Here is a 15,150-nt window from a genome sequence, read left to right as displayed (position 1 = left end):
GTACTTTCACTAAAATAACAATTTAGTCACTAAACTTTAATTTGTAACGATTTAGTCCCTGCACTTTCAAATTGGTAAATGATTTAGTCCCTACACTTTCAAATTGGTAAAAATTTAGTCCTAATATGCAACGATTTAGTCCTCATCGTGAAATTTTTTTTATTAAGTTTCTTGTATGTATAGATTGATAAATTAAAGGACTAAATATGTTTATGAATTAGAAAGATTAAAATTGTTATATGATAAAATACGACACTTAATTTTAATAAAAATTTTTACGATAGAGATTAAATTGTTACAAATTTTAAACTACAGGGATTAAATCGTTACAAGTTAAAATCCAATAACTAAATTGTTACTTTAGGGAAAGTACAAGGACTAAATCGTTATATATTGAAGTTCAGAAACTAAATTGTTACTTTAGTGCAAGTACGTGACCAAATGTATTTTTTAACCATTAAATTATTGAGAAATTAGTGACAGGTGAAGTGTAGGAGCCTTCCTATTGATTGATCATGCACCTGAATTAGATATCCAATTCCTTCGATTTGAATTATCCAGAGGATGCCTTATATTATATAAAAAAGATGGACAATAATAAACGGATATCTCAATTCAATAGAAGCCTAAAGAATTAAAATGATACCAAATAACAAGAGATACGTAAAAAAGGTCCGCGAATACAGTACATCCACACAAGGTTCCAGATATATAGTTTCCAAAGATTAAGAATGTTATATTCAGGATCACAAGTTTATAACATTGAACTTATCATATAAAGTCAAGACATGCAACGGTTAAATTGAGAGTAGAGCGTGAAAATGCCGAAACGACAGGCAGCTTCATCTTGCAGAAGAAGGTTAAAGAAGATAGAAGGCATAACACATCCTCATAAACATGTAAAATGCAAGAAACTCGATACCTTGTGTGCCTATGCTGTTTAGTTACGCTGGATCGGCATTGTGCCACCCGCGAGTGCATGGTTGAATTTCCATGAACTCATCAAATTCCTTAACATGAATGTCACAGCATTTCCACTGAAAATCAAATGGATAGCGGAGAAAAACATAAATATCATGTTCGGCAGTGTATAATTTTGAAGCGCCGCGATAATGAAAAAGTTTAAGTAAATAGATGTATCTCACCCCTCTCAACCGGTCGTGAAAAACAGGCGGACCGGGATGGAAATTGCAGGCAGTGTCATGATTCTCCATCTCTGTGAAAGTTTTACCACATCCCTTATTCTTGCAGATCTGAGGTTCATTTATACCAATTATCTTTTTGGCTGGAGCAGGAGCGGCTTGAGAATCTGCGTTGGTTTCATCAGGTAAAGTTGAGGCTTCATTACTAGATTTGTTATCGCCTTTGACTTGTGAACCTAAGACCAAAACTTGGATTAGATTACAGTATTAATAGTTGGAAGGAACTGCAGTGAAACAAGTAACACAAAATAAAGGTGTTCCAATACTCGGGTGCAAAATTGTGCGACATACAATCAAACAGGATGCAATGAGATAGTAAAAACTATTAAAAAGCAAATGGAGCAAGGACATCAGAAAACTCCTCTCCATAAAACTGAAAGAAAAGAAGCCAATCGGCTAAAGAATTTGAAGTTCAGTTTTTTTTTTTTTTTCCTTTTTAATAAAGAGACTACTTGAGAATGAATGAAAACTGAGGGCAATACAAAAAGAGAAAATCAAAATCATACGAAGCCAAAAGAGCTAACAAGGAAACCAAAAAGAAACAAACAGAGTTACAGAGGGGCTCCAGTTTAAAAGAATGCAAGATGAAGTGAAAATTGTTGGTGAAATCAAGTTTTTGCTGTTGCAGTGCAGATGGTCCATTAACGCGGCTAGGTCAAGCTTAACAAATTTTAAGAATCTAAACATATCCAATTTACTCCATTTTTCCACGAAAATTGATAAATACAGCAACTTTTCTTCTTTTCATCAAAAGTAAAACCATAAAAATCGCTTCCAAAATTCTGTTGCTGCAACTTCATATGATAGAAATATTTAAGCCACAACTATACCCTCTCAGAAAAGAATTCAAGAAAAGTAACTTACCATGGTCTGAACAAAAGAAACCTTGCCGGCACCTAGCGCATGACTCTTTCCCTAATGTATTTGTTATGGAAGACACAGGGGCCGGACTTGGCTTCTTTACAGCAGTGGATGGCTTGGACAAAACTGGCCTTTCTGTTGTATGTTTTCCGGTCTTGCATCTTCATTCAAAAAGGTCAACGATAAACGGCTTTTGAAGATCAAGCTAAGCTTATTCATACCATCCATCTTAGTCTTATAAATAAATGATATGCTCACTGATATAAAATGTGGATAGATTTACACTTTACAGAAATGAAGGATTAGCAAAACAAAATATATTCTTTGTAGAAGAACATATCAATTCTTAATCTTTTATACCAGTCATCCAAGCAAAAAGCAGAATGAACACACCACAAAAAATCTTCCTAGGTCTAAATGAAAAGCCATAAAAGCAGAAAGTTAAGACAATAATTCAATTCACACCACCCATTTTTCAGAACGTGAAGGGCATTGTTGCGGACAATTGTGAATGTTTCAAATTGGTGTATGACAGGACCCAAGACTAGAAATTGAGTATAAAAATGAATATAAGACGTATAGCATGTACATTTAAGAAAGTTAACAGTAAATGTCATATAAAAAATTGATGAATTAAAAGCAACAGTAAATATATTGGTCCTAGAGGTACGGAGGCTTGGTCAGTATTTGCATAATATTTGCAATTGCCTAAACAAAATTAATATTTGTCTTCTGGGTAAATGGGGGAATGGAATAGCTCACATCAATTAAGCATGCTAGGCTACTCAACATTTACAATTCACTTGTAGGCAATGAGTTACATAAGGGCAACATTATTGAGTTCCAACTAAAAATAAAATCATGAAAAGAGATCTGACCCTGGAATCTCTAAAAATAAACTGAAATCGTGGCTTCTTTTCTTGCAACAGCTCCATTCTTTCGTCCCATCATGAAATATAGGCTGTAAAAATTACTTCAACTTCAACCTTCTATCCAACATATATTTAAAGAAAGATATAATCCTTAGAGGAAAAGAAACTAAGATAGTCTTGAGAGCCAATAAGTGGATGTGAACTTACTCCCTGGCAGAAATGGAGACCACGAATTTCCAGAGCGTGCAAAGGAAACAAGAAAAAATTAGTAAAATACTCACCACACCCCAAAGGAATAAGACAACGTAATTTGTGGAGGAAAACATGTAATAACTAAATAGTTGTTTCCAATTAAACTGAGAGTCATTTATCATATAAACAACTTCAAGTACCATGAACATAAGCTTTGACAGAAAAAGGGTCTTTCAACAATTAATTGCAATTAAATTAAAAGTTCCACTGCAAACAATTTTTTGGCACTGTAGTTATACAACAAAAAATTATATCATAAAGTAGAACAAGGGCAATTTAAAATATAAAAAGTAAAAGGTATAAAAACAAAACAAAAAATCCCAACATTTTTTTTTTGATATCCGTGTGTGCGGGCCAGCTTGCGCGTACCTCGACTAATCACGGGCCAACTGCCTGACCCTACTACATTTGGTTGACAAGGTAACTCGTAGGATATTAAATCCTAGGTATGTGGCCACCATGGTTTGAACTCATTCCCTCTAAGTCCTTTGCTATTTGCATTGACCCTTATTGACCACTAAGCCATCCCACAAAAAAAATAATAATAAAAAAAAAAATCCCAACATAATTCAATATGCTTGTAAACCAACCCTGATTCATTTTTTAAAAAACTGATTCAGTTTTATAGACATATATATTCTTTCTGTTCAGTATACGGCACACCTTCACCTCTCTTTTGCAAACAAGGTACAAATACCCTTACCTGCCTCCTTTTCTCTCACCTAAATATTGTAGAGGTGTGAAATCCTTGATGTTAGTTCTGATATCCCAAGAAGCCAGGACATAGACACGAAACAGGGACCCAATACAACATGTACACAATGACACGTTAATTTCTAAAGATTCTGGATCTTTTTTGCTGTTTAAAGGATATGGGAACATAGTTTTGATTCATCATTTGTAAGGTTGGTGAACTTGGCAAGATTTGCCCATCAATTGGCCAAATGGCAACCTCCTGAATTTCCTACTCGAATGCGAGAAGTGATTCTAACTACGAGATGAAAGGTCATCTTGCTGCACTGGCAGTGGGCTCGCTAACACATCCAAGTACCAGGGAGATATCCAAATTGAAGAGGTTGAGCTATATGTATATATAAATTTCTGGCAGCTGTCTAACCCTACAACATTTGGTGCTGAAAAATACATAGGAATTAGTTTCTAAGGTAGATAGCTATCATAGAGTTTGAACTCATTTCTTCTCAATTTACTTAGTCCTTTTGGACCAATGAGCCACCTATGATGGTTGGTCGAGCTTTTCTCAAATAGAAGCTGTTTTTGGGATGGAGAGACTAAGGTCTGAGGAGACTAAGGTCTGATCTCTGATGGTGGTTACAGCCAAAGCTCTTCTTCCACACTGGCTTTTTTGGCAAGTATGTTTGAGCTGCTGGACCAAGGAGTGAGCCTTCTGAGTTGCTAGATAAACTAATCCAGTCATTGACTCATTTGGTAGTCTCCATGAGGATCCAAAGAAGGCTTGGAGACATGTACATGTTTGGTCTCATTTCAATGACATTTCAGCTAGGGTGATCATCGGTCGGTCGGGGTCGGTTTTCAAAAAATAGAAACCTTCTTTTCATTCTTTTATTACTTTGTCCGTTTATCAATTCAAATAAAAAGATTAATTAGAAGGAAGAAGAAAAACAGTGAGAGATCTCAAAATCAAAGGCAGAAGAATGGTGATGGATCTCAAAATCGAAGGCAGAAGAACAATGATGGATCTTGAAATCAACGCACGACCACACCACGCCACACTACGAACATGAACAAAGGCAGAGGAGAACGAAGGGGATTCCGATTCGATTTGGCCACGAGCATGAAGCCACGAGTGGGACGAAGGGATGCTGTGCACGAAGCCATGGGATTTCAGCCATGAACAATGAAGCCACAAACAAAAGGATGGGATTATGAGAAAGATGAGAGAGTGAGAGAGAGGGTTGCTATGAGAGATTGAGAGAGGGGGTTGGGAAGACATCTTGCAGCACGAATAGAAGATAAAGGAAAAGGGGTAAAAGCCCTAGGCGGCCGACGCAACAACATATATATATTTTAGTATTAAAAAGTTGGTCGGTCAGTTAGTTTTCATGGGTTTAGTGCGACCGACTGACTACTCAGTTATGAACTTTAAAAACCAACCACCGATTGATGCCCTTTTAAAACTGACCCATCGGTTCGGTCGATTTGGGTCGGTCGGATCGATTCTTTGGTTGTAATTGCTCACCTCTATACAGGTATGTTTTTCTTGGTCACTTCCTTAATTGCCTTTCTGGTCATAATTTGTATTTTACCTTGTAGATAGTTCAAAAATTAAATTTACTTTACCATCTTTTTTTTTTAAATCACATCCACTCTTCATTGTTGTCCTCGGGAGGAGAATCACAAAAGATTGAAATAAAAGAAGCAAGACTTACTCACATTTCAGGTTAAAGCTTGATACAACTTATGTGAATGTTTCAACTTTTCAAGCTTCAATGTCTTGCAATGGTGGGCTAAGGAGTAGGAAGATCAAGTGGGCTGTTCTAATGGGCTTTCTTTGAGTAGTTTCTGATTGATTACCAACTGATTCAGGTTTTAATTAAAATTCCTTGCGCCCTCTATCCTACACCTATCATTGTTGTTCGTTACTAAGGCACTCGCCTCACCATTATTGTGGCGCAAAATGGTGCACAATGGTTGGGCACCATGTTGAAAGAGCTCTGCGTTGCTTCTTGCAAGGCAGGAAGTGTCCACCCCATGTTGTCTTGCACCATAGCTCAAAAACACTGCCTCCAGGGGTCCCAAAAGTGGTCTATCATATCCCAGACTTAAGTAGCATGGAAGTTAATCGTCCGTCCAGAAGGTGTGGTCATGCTAGACATTGAGCACTTGTAGCAATTTCAAGACTTAAGGAGCTTTAAGGCGACTGTTAGAGAGAAGGATTAGCTTGAAGTGGACAACTCTAGTAAAGGACATTGCTCAAGTTGAAGGTGTAGCAGATGAATCAAGCAAGGAAGATGTCACCTAGATTAGACTCTTATATCCCTTATTACCCCTAATCCTAATCCTGGCCAAGCCTTTTTGTTAATGAAATCAACCTTTCCTAGTGTTATGATTGCATTATCTTGAATTCTTGGTTTAGATGTTTATGATTGTTAAACCCTACGCTAAAGCTTGCATGGGCTTAGATTTCGCAATTCACTTGGCTAAGTGGGGTTTATGACTGTGAGAAATTTTATTGCTTCGTAGCCGAAGTTCATTGTGGCCGACATTAATAGCTTTGAGGTTGAGATAGATTGACGTCTGCCCAATCGGTTAAAAAACTGTTGGGGTTTGCATAGCTCCTAAAACTTCATAGTCAACTCTATTGAGAAGAGGTTACTACCATGTCACATACCCAACCTTTAGTGACGTCATGGTGAAATATATTGCGGTTAACAACTAGTTGAGAAACTGTTGAAGCCTACAAAGCCCTGAACTTCATACCTGAAGAGAGTTCTTATGGCTTCGTACCCGCAATTTGTTATGAACCCAACTATTGGTGGGCATCACAACCAAGATAAGTTGAGGCTTTCCAACTACTAGCTTAGAAACTGAATAAAAGAATTGTGAAGTAAAAATAGAAGTATCTTCATTATACAATTTTTAACTTGTGCGCGAATAAAAAACAATGTTACATCCCAAAAAATGTGTTATACTGGTTTTAAACCACTTGAGAATCTTTTCATTTGACCCCTAATACAATGAAGACAATCAAATACAAAACTGAGGAACTTCAATGCACCCCACCCTCACCGACCGTTGAAGTTCTGTATTGAAGTTTGTTCCAAACAATCATTAGAACGAACCACAAAGTCCCTAACTAAATATATATATTTTTTCTTATTATCATTGACGGCCCCAGGACAACAGAGCTCGATTGAGTCCAGTCATCATGATAATAAAATTGTTAATCAACTGTAAGAATCTTAATGAGAGTGAGCATTATTCAGTAAGTTTATGTCCAACTAGCAATGAAAAACCACAGGAAAGTGTGCATTAAATTCCCAAAGCTAAACAAGAACTTCTGAAGCTTCATTTTCGGAATAACTAGATCAGCTACACCAGTTCCCATACGAACAGGTTTACAAGTAGGGCTGATTTTATAAATTTAAAACTGAAAATCCAGAGCAACGATCCGCAATTCTCAGTATATTTTAATAGGAGAAGAAGGGTGTGAGTGAATTAACATACCGAATCATGGTATTGACAGGAACCTTCGGGATTGTCGTCGTCAGTGAACATGGCGTTGCAGCCAATTCTCTGGCAGCGAACCCTAGCAACCTGTTGCTCCATAGCTTCTCAGTTTCGGTTTGAGGAATGATGCGAAGACGAGAGAGTTGGATGTCGATGACTAGAATTGAATCTACAGCGCTTTGATTGTCTTTGACGATCCGAGGTTGAAAGACTTGGATATTGTCTCCATGACTGGAACAAATTCGCATTTCGAAGTCGCGTTAATCGCCGTTTATCACACCAGCATGGGCCGCCACTATTTTGTTCCGAGGAACTTTCACGCTTACTTTTTTTTTCCCATTTTTTTTTTAGAATTTTAAAATATCTCCGGTACCTATTCTAGACTAGGCTGTATTTTTAGTACTAATACATGAGATGAGAGATCGAACCCACGTAATTGGAGGTACCGTATGTTCGTTTCAATAGACTCTAAGGTGATTTGTTTGGCAAGAATTCAAAATTCTCATATGAGACAGACCAACGTTGGAGTTTATCCATTTGTTTTACATAAATCTAGAAGGGATAATAGAGTGAGTAATCCATTTAGAGCTTATATTTTCAACCGTGTTTATTTTAGGGTTAACAATCTATTTTTAACATTATAATTACGAAAATGTCTACTATCTCAAATATTTACACTTTTGTCATAGATACACATTTTACGTAAATTACTAATTTTATCCTGATATATTTTTAATTTTGAAAAGAATTTTCAACAATACTACCATTTCCTACCATGAGTAGTATATTATTTTTTTTTTATAAATATTAGGATATTGTTTCTTAAATGAATGAGGATATTTGACTTTATAGTCATTTTGTTAAGGTTTTATTGGTACATCATTAAAATAATATTAATTTGAGTGGTTGTGAGTAATGTTCGAAAAAGAGTATATTTTCAATTGTATAATCCTAGGTTGCCATTACCATAAAGGTAGAAGAGAAAATGTTTAAATTAAAATAGTAAAATAGGAAGAGAAATTTTCTCCCTATGACAACTTTTATATATAGTATAGATTATAAGATCAGTGAAATACCTAAAATGAAATATATCACCGATATACTTGATATAACAATAAAAACCCTGCAGTGTTACTAGAACCAAAATCTTCGATCCGAAGAAAATTTATCAATTATATACCTAGTATTTTGTATATCATTTATATAACTAATGTACCTAAAATAAAGTATATCATTAATATATACTTGATATATCACAAAGAAACCAATAATTTTATTTCAACCAAAATCTTCTAACCTAAATAAAATTTAATAATGATGTAATTAATATGAAGTATATCAATTCATATATTTAGTGTGATAGATATACTTCATATTAGATATATCAATTATATCAAAGATGTAATTAAGATTTGATATCACATCTGATATACCTAATATCAAGTATATCACTCGTATATTTGTCCACCCTGCGGTAGAAATTACATTGGAATTGCTACTATTATTATAACAAAGTTGGCATAATGACTTATTTAGTAAAGAACGATGAACTTTAGCTTACCAAGGTGCAAATTTTAATCTAGCTAAAAAGAAAAAGCGAAAATTGCCTGACATTAAAAATCAAACAAAATGTCTGCTACATGAACTTAGGATACAAAAAACCTATGAATATATACTAATACGTTGACAAACAATTTCAATAATGCCATCCCATCCCACAATAATCTCTGCTACAGAGTGATATCAAACCTCTAAATTCAACTAAAATTGAGAATGTAACATAGTAATACCATCAGCAAAATGTTGCATGATTTCCATGTCCACGTGACAATCGGCCCTCCCGAGCTACGTCGATGTTGCCTGGCACAAAAAACATAAGAATTCAGAATAAATACAACAGAGGGAGGGGGGAGAGGTCTGTTTAAAATTTTAAAGTTACATACGTCTGTAGACTCTGCAGGGCACCGCAATATAGAACATTTGGAGGAGGAGCCATTTCGGTTTCCCCATTTTCCTCAGGATTGGTAATTTTCATGTATGTTTCTTGGCCCAAATACCATCTATCCAGATTTTCTGCTCTTATATTCCATGTTCCAACATTGTCCAGAGAAATGAGGATTGCAGTCCAAGACCCCGGATATACCTAAACAGCAAATTATAGGAACCGAATTGAACCATTTAAGAGGACGAATGCAAATATGGTAGAGCAACAAGTATAAGAAATCACATAATATTAAAAATATTTTTCAGGAGAGAACCGACCTTTCATTTAGAATAATGAAACAAAAATAAAAGGCATACAAAAAAAAAAAGAAACTAAAATAACGGGCTCCAACCAAGCAAAATCAAACCTAATGAGTAATTATTTCTTTATTGTTATTATTTATTTATTTGTACACTACCATGCTTTTTTAAATCACAATATATGAAAATTAGTTTTTTGCTTTCCATAGTGTAAGCATGAACAACATTCACTAACTAATAACTAATATAAGAAACAGTGAACTTTTGTGTGTTTCTAAAACAGTAACAGTAAGCATATTGTGATCCAACCTAATTCCAAACTCACAATACTTTTACTGTCGCACCATTCCAGTTTTTGTACTTCCAATTGTTTCTAATTTGGACCCTATCAATCTCTTGTTGATATCAGCATCTATGTGGTGCCACGTCAGCAGCTACAAAGTGACACGTCAACTCACTAGTGGTACCACGTCATCTCTTATTAATTTAACTAACAAATGGACAAATCATGATATATTATCGAAGCACGAGGACTACAATTAAAATATTTAAACTACGAGACTAAAGTGGAATTGATGGAAAAATACAAGACTAAATTTAACCTATTTAAACATTTAGTAACAGTATTGTGTGATGAAATTCAAAAGAAAAAGTTGTGGTCGTGGTTTCAATAACATCCTAAAGAAATTACTCATTAGCACAAGAGGAGAGAAAAGAAAACGAAAACCAACCTGTGTTGTGCAGCGACTGATTGCATCCCACTTATTGTAGGAACCTCTTTTGTCCTCTGACCAATCACCATAACCCATCCTGAGATAAAGCCCCTTTTAGACTTCAAAACTTTTTAGTAAAATAATAATACCAATTATAATTTGAAAGTCCAGAACATTAATGGAAATGGAATTCACCCTGCAACAAAGAAGGAATAACCATTCACATGAAAACTCTGCATTGTTGCGTCATTATTCTGAAATATGACCTCAATAAAGCCTTTATATGTAGCATTAAGAACAGATCTATCAGCATGTGGCGTCCGGTTGAACGGCCTATCAGGAAAATCAAGTTTGTAAGATCCCTTCACATTATTCTGGTCAGCAAGCCTGATGGGTGTATCGGGATTGACAAACGAAATACCATTAAGGGTAGCTCTAGGTGACCCATTTATCGTCACCAGCGGTGCACTCTTCAATAGATATGTTTCAGTCACATTAATTTGACCATAGTGAAACGATCCCTGGGGATTGGGACGAGCTCCACTTGCAGTTACATTTTGCCTAACAGAGTCAATTGAGTATCATATCATTAGCTAGAAACATGTCGAACTCATAACTAATAATTAAGAAGATGACTTCAGGTAATATGGGGAAGCAACTGCAGGCAATCATATCACTTAAAAGTTGACTTTGACGTATAATATCGTTATGGACGAAAAATAATTGTAAATATCAAATCTACTTGCAAATAGCAGCATTTGACATCACATCAAAAGTGCAAGATTGCTATACATTACAGAAAGGTGGAAACCAAAATAATGAGTAAATCGTTCTTGGGTCCATATATTCAAAACATTTCTTGCAGGGCATATTGTGGAAGTAATCAAGCATTATGTGAAAAGACAATTGACCTTCCCTCGAGCAATTCGGGCAAGTTAAATAACATACGCATACCTTACACTCCTTGCCTGGTTCATGGATCTCTCTTTGTCATACATGTCATTAGGTGGGTCAGGAAGAGGACCAGTTGCCGGTCCTTTAGAATTAGAATAGTGCAAGGTGGCAACTCCGGTAACCCTTTCCCAAGTAGATCCGTTCACAAACCTAGCACTTGCAACAATGTAGTAATCAGTGCTAGCGTTCTGATCCATGGTAACCAAGAAAGAATATGACTGCCCAACATGAATATCAAAGTCGGTGAAATTTTGTTGAACTGTGTAATGTCCCTCCGTTTCTACAAGAAGCAGATTATGATTCTGGATTCTAAAGTTCAAACTAGTTGAAATACCAACATGATGCACACGGAGTCGGTAGGTTTTCCCTGCATCACATAATGTCAACATCAATCAAGATCCCGGCAGTTGAAAACGGAAAACAGACATGTAACAAAAGCTGCAGTGATTCTAATGTAAGGACATAGCTAGACATGCAAAAGAAAGAGACCATGATTTAAACATATCCTAATAGCATAAAATTCCATCTGAAAGTCATTATCTTCTTTTGTGCATATTATAATGAGATAAATAATCTGACAGAAGCCCATCTAATGTGACTATGAAAATGATACATAGTCAAATTTCCAATCAACGAGAGACAGGAAAAATTATCTGAAGGGGAGAGTGTAATCAACAAGTACTCTGATAACTTATAAAGAACATTACCAGGGTCTACTGGAATGGATTCATACTCGATGCCCGCAGGAACGAGAGTTGTGTTGTACTGATAAGGCCCCTTTCCATTGATAAGAACCCCATCAGGTATTCCGAGGTCCTTTCCAGCATCAAGTGTAGCCCTTAATGCCTGAGAGAAATCAGTATTAAATTGCTATTTATTTTCCTTTCATTCACATAAAAACACAAAAAACCTGCTTAATACGGACCGTATGGTTTTGTGTGTACCAATCACCAATAAGCAGTAGAATATCCCCATCAGGTTCTGCAAAAGGAATTGGGATTATTTCCCTGTTATTGAGAATAAAAGGACCAAAACCACCAGATGCCCTCTGAAAGTTCAAAGATGGAAAATAGAAGAAGCTCCCAATTTGATCCTTCACTTGAAACTGGTAAGTCCAATTCCACTTCGGTGGAATAGGACAGTTGGTGCCAAGAAGACCATCCTGCCACGAATTACGTCGCATTTGAATCCCAGGCCTGTCACAACAAGCCATCTCCAATCACATAGAAAGCATGCTTAAACACAAAATTCATTGCTAACAACAAGCGAGCACCATGTACAAAAGGAAGTTACTAGACCACAGGCAACCTACCAAGTGAGAAGGAGATCTTCATCTAAATCGTTCCAAACATTCACGGCCACATTGTTATTCGTTGTGGCATTGACTACGGGTCCAGGGAACTTTCCATTAACTGCTATAACCTGCAATAAGAAGTTGTTAACAAACTCAGTTGACTCACTCAAACCTCTATCTGTATTATACAATTTAGCATCTCTGAGACTCGAAAACTGCAGTGAAAAAGGTCAAACTGTTTCTAAATATATTGTAAAAATCAGAGAAAAATCCAACTAAAGATCACCCACGCAGACGTCCAAGAGGCACAAAGGAACCCCCCTTCCCCCCGAAAAGCCAAACTACAGCAACCATAACAAAGAAAGAACAAAATTAAAAGAACCGTGAGAAACACATATCTGTTTTCTCCAGCACTAGTCTCCGTCACTTAATTTAACAAATCCACAGTCCTAAAACGAAGAAAAGATGCTGAAAACAGTTCAAAATCCACTTAGAAGATGACAATAATCTTGAAGATCACAGAAAAAGAACCCCCCAAGCCCCCAAAAAGTAAACAAATCCACAAGTCAACTCAGGAAGTCCCAAATCCGAAGTGAAAAATCAGTAAGGACCAAAACCAAAATCTGGGACAAATCCATCAACCAGTAGAGTGCACATAGAAAACAACAAGCTGATAAATAGAATCCAAATCGAAAGCAGAAACAAAGACCAAAACCAAAAATGTTCAATGCATTTCACCAGTCCGAATCGAAAACCAGAGTGCTACACAGAAATGAGAGAAAACAAAGTGAAAACAAAGCCCACCTGTTGAGGAATGCCAAGAGGAGAAACAGTGATGTATGAGATGCGGAAGTCGTAAAAGACATAGGGATCGCCTGCTAAGCAAAAGCTGGGAAAAACAGCAATGCAAATGAGAGAGAAGAGAGACGCAGTGAGAGAAATCGAAGCCATTGTATTCTTCCACTTCTGCAACTTCGCGGAACCCAAAACTTGTTTTTGGTATTTACAAGAGAATTTGTCCCAAATTTTGCTAGCAAGATCGAAAGCTCAGAGAGAGAGAGCGGGTGTGTACTGTGCAGTGGTACCGAAACTTCTTCTCCAGGAAGAAAATTGAATTTGAGAGGGGGAAAATGAAGAACCGAAGAGCGGGGGCAAAATTGTAATATGGAGAAGGAAAATACTTGCATCCTTCCTAAAGACCAAATCTTGTACACGGCAGTCTTGAAAATTTTACAACTTGTTTTTTTTTTTCTTTTTTTATAAAAGTCTCTATTTTTTTTATTTCTTTCTTTTAGTTGCCAAACATTTGATTTAATTTTTACTTGAAAATAAATATACATATACCTTTCTTATTTATGGTAGTAGAGACAAAAATTCTGAGCAAGTATTTTTCTATCAATACTGACATTGATCCTAACAAATTTGAGAAGGATATCAAGATGTTCGTGGTCATCTCCGACCATTTGAATGATTCTCTGTTCGAACTGCTCGAGACGGATATGAACCTCTTCTTTCTCATGTATCCATCTTCTTCTTCTTCCTTCTATTTCAATTTTTTAATCTATTTTTTCCAACATGCATGCAAAACTTTCTTTTTCCTTTTTTTTTTGTTAGATATCCATAAATGAATTAAATTTACCTAACTCATAAACTTAAACTTTTGGATTGAATGATGGTTTATTCATCTTTAACCTGCTTTTTATAATTTGAAATAGATCGAGATATTCAAGAGGACTCTGAACTACCCTAGACCTTTCGTTTAAATAATAACAACAGTGGAGGTACTCTCCCAATTATACTACTCATACAAAGGTAATAAGTTATATATTCATAAAATTCTCCTGGATTGTTTATTAATGTCCAGTGACGATTTTGATCTGATTATTATTGATTGAAAATTGGAGGTGAAAGTTGAAACCAGCATAACTAATGCTAATTGACATATATTTTCAATCAAGAGGTTGTGAGTTCGATTCTCAACCATTGTATTGTTAAAAAAAAATGAAATGTTGCGATAATACAACATCATCGAGGAAGATGTAGTGACTATTAAAAGTGTAAAGTTTTTATTTATTTATTTCTGTTTCGGTTTTTCAGCATTTCTTTAAGTATTTATTCTTTTGCTTTCTGTTTTTAAAAACATACTCCCAAAAGTAATATTTTAAAGAAATTTAAATTAAATAAATTCATTAGACCTTATTTAAACTTAATTATGACCCATTTATGTAGTCTTAAAAATTTTTTTCTCTTTTCCAAATTTGATTTAGAAATCAGATTTGTTTTAGAGAAGGTAAAATTGTATCAAAAGAAATGGTGAGGAATCAAGCATGATTTTTTAAAAAACAAAATCGTTATGGAGACTTGTTTGAAAAGTAATATTGTCACTGTTAGGGGTGAGTTGATCGGAAGAGCTCAACTCCTCTTAAGGTCTTTCCTTGGGGATGCACTCAACTCCTCTTGAGATCTTACCTTGAGATGCACTAGGCGGTGCACTGCTCTGCACAGATCCACTCTCATGCAAGGAAGTGCAGCCCCCGCGATCGTGCAAC

The 15,150-nt window shown here is 35.8% G+C and overlaps 2 protein-coding genes across 2 annotated transcripts; both read right to left on the bottom strand.

Moving 5' to 3' along the window:
- Window positions 1–690: 690 nt before the first annotated feature.
- Window positions 691–7,727, bottom strand: PBS2 (cysteine and histidine-rich domain-containing protein RAR1). Its single transcript, XM_022304003.2, has 6 exons — window positions 7,394–7,727; window positions 3,143–3,145; window positions 2,942–3,024; window positions 2,067–2,224; window positions 1,146–1,378; window positions 691–1,037 (listed from the first exon to the last, which is right to left on the bottom strand). Exons 1-6 carry the CDS (start codon window positions 7,493–7,495, stop codon window positions 945–947), a joined length of 672 nt encoding a protein of 223 aa, XP_022159695.1. The 5' UTR covers window positions 7,496–7,727; the 3' UTR covers window positions 691–944.
- A 1,253-nt stretch (window positions 7,728–8,980) lies between these two features.
- On the bottom strand, window positions 8,981–13,756 carry SKS1 (SKU5 similar 1). Its single transcript, XM_022301803.2, has 9 exons — window positions 13,406–13,756; window positions 12,620–12,729; window positions 12,233–12,503; window positions 12,015–12,153; window positions 11,308–11,674; window positions 10,549–10,914; window positions 10,372–10,450; window positions 9,340–9,539; window positions 8,981–9,256 (listed from the first exon to the last, which is right to left on the bottom strand). The coding sequence occupies exons 1-9, from the start codon at window positions 13,550–13,552 to the stop codon at window positions 9,154–9,156; spliced, it is 1,782 nt and encodes a 593-aa protein (XP_022157495.1). The 5' UTR covers window positions 13,553–13,756; the 3' UTR covers window positions 8,981–9,153.
- Between the last annotated feature and the right edge of the window lie 1,394 nt (window positions 13,757–15,150).

Source organism: Momordica charantia (genome assembly GCF_013281855.1).
Source record: "Momordica charantia cultivar OHB3-1 chromosome 6 unlocalized genomic scaffold, Mcharantia_2.0 BLBB01000006.1, whole genome shotgun sequence".
In the NCBI taxonomy this organism is placed as follows: domain Eukaryota; kingdom Viridiplantae; phylum Streptophyta; class Magnoliopsida; order Cucurbitales; family Cucurbitaceae; genus Momordica; species Momordica charantia.
Note: the sequence above shows the minus strand (reverse complement) of the source record. Positions and strands in the feature narration are given on the sequence as shown.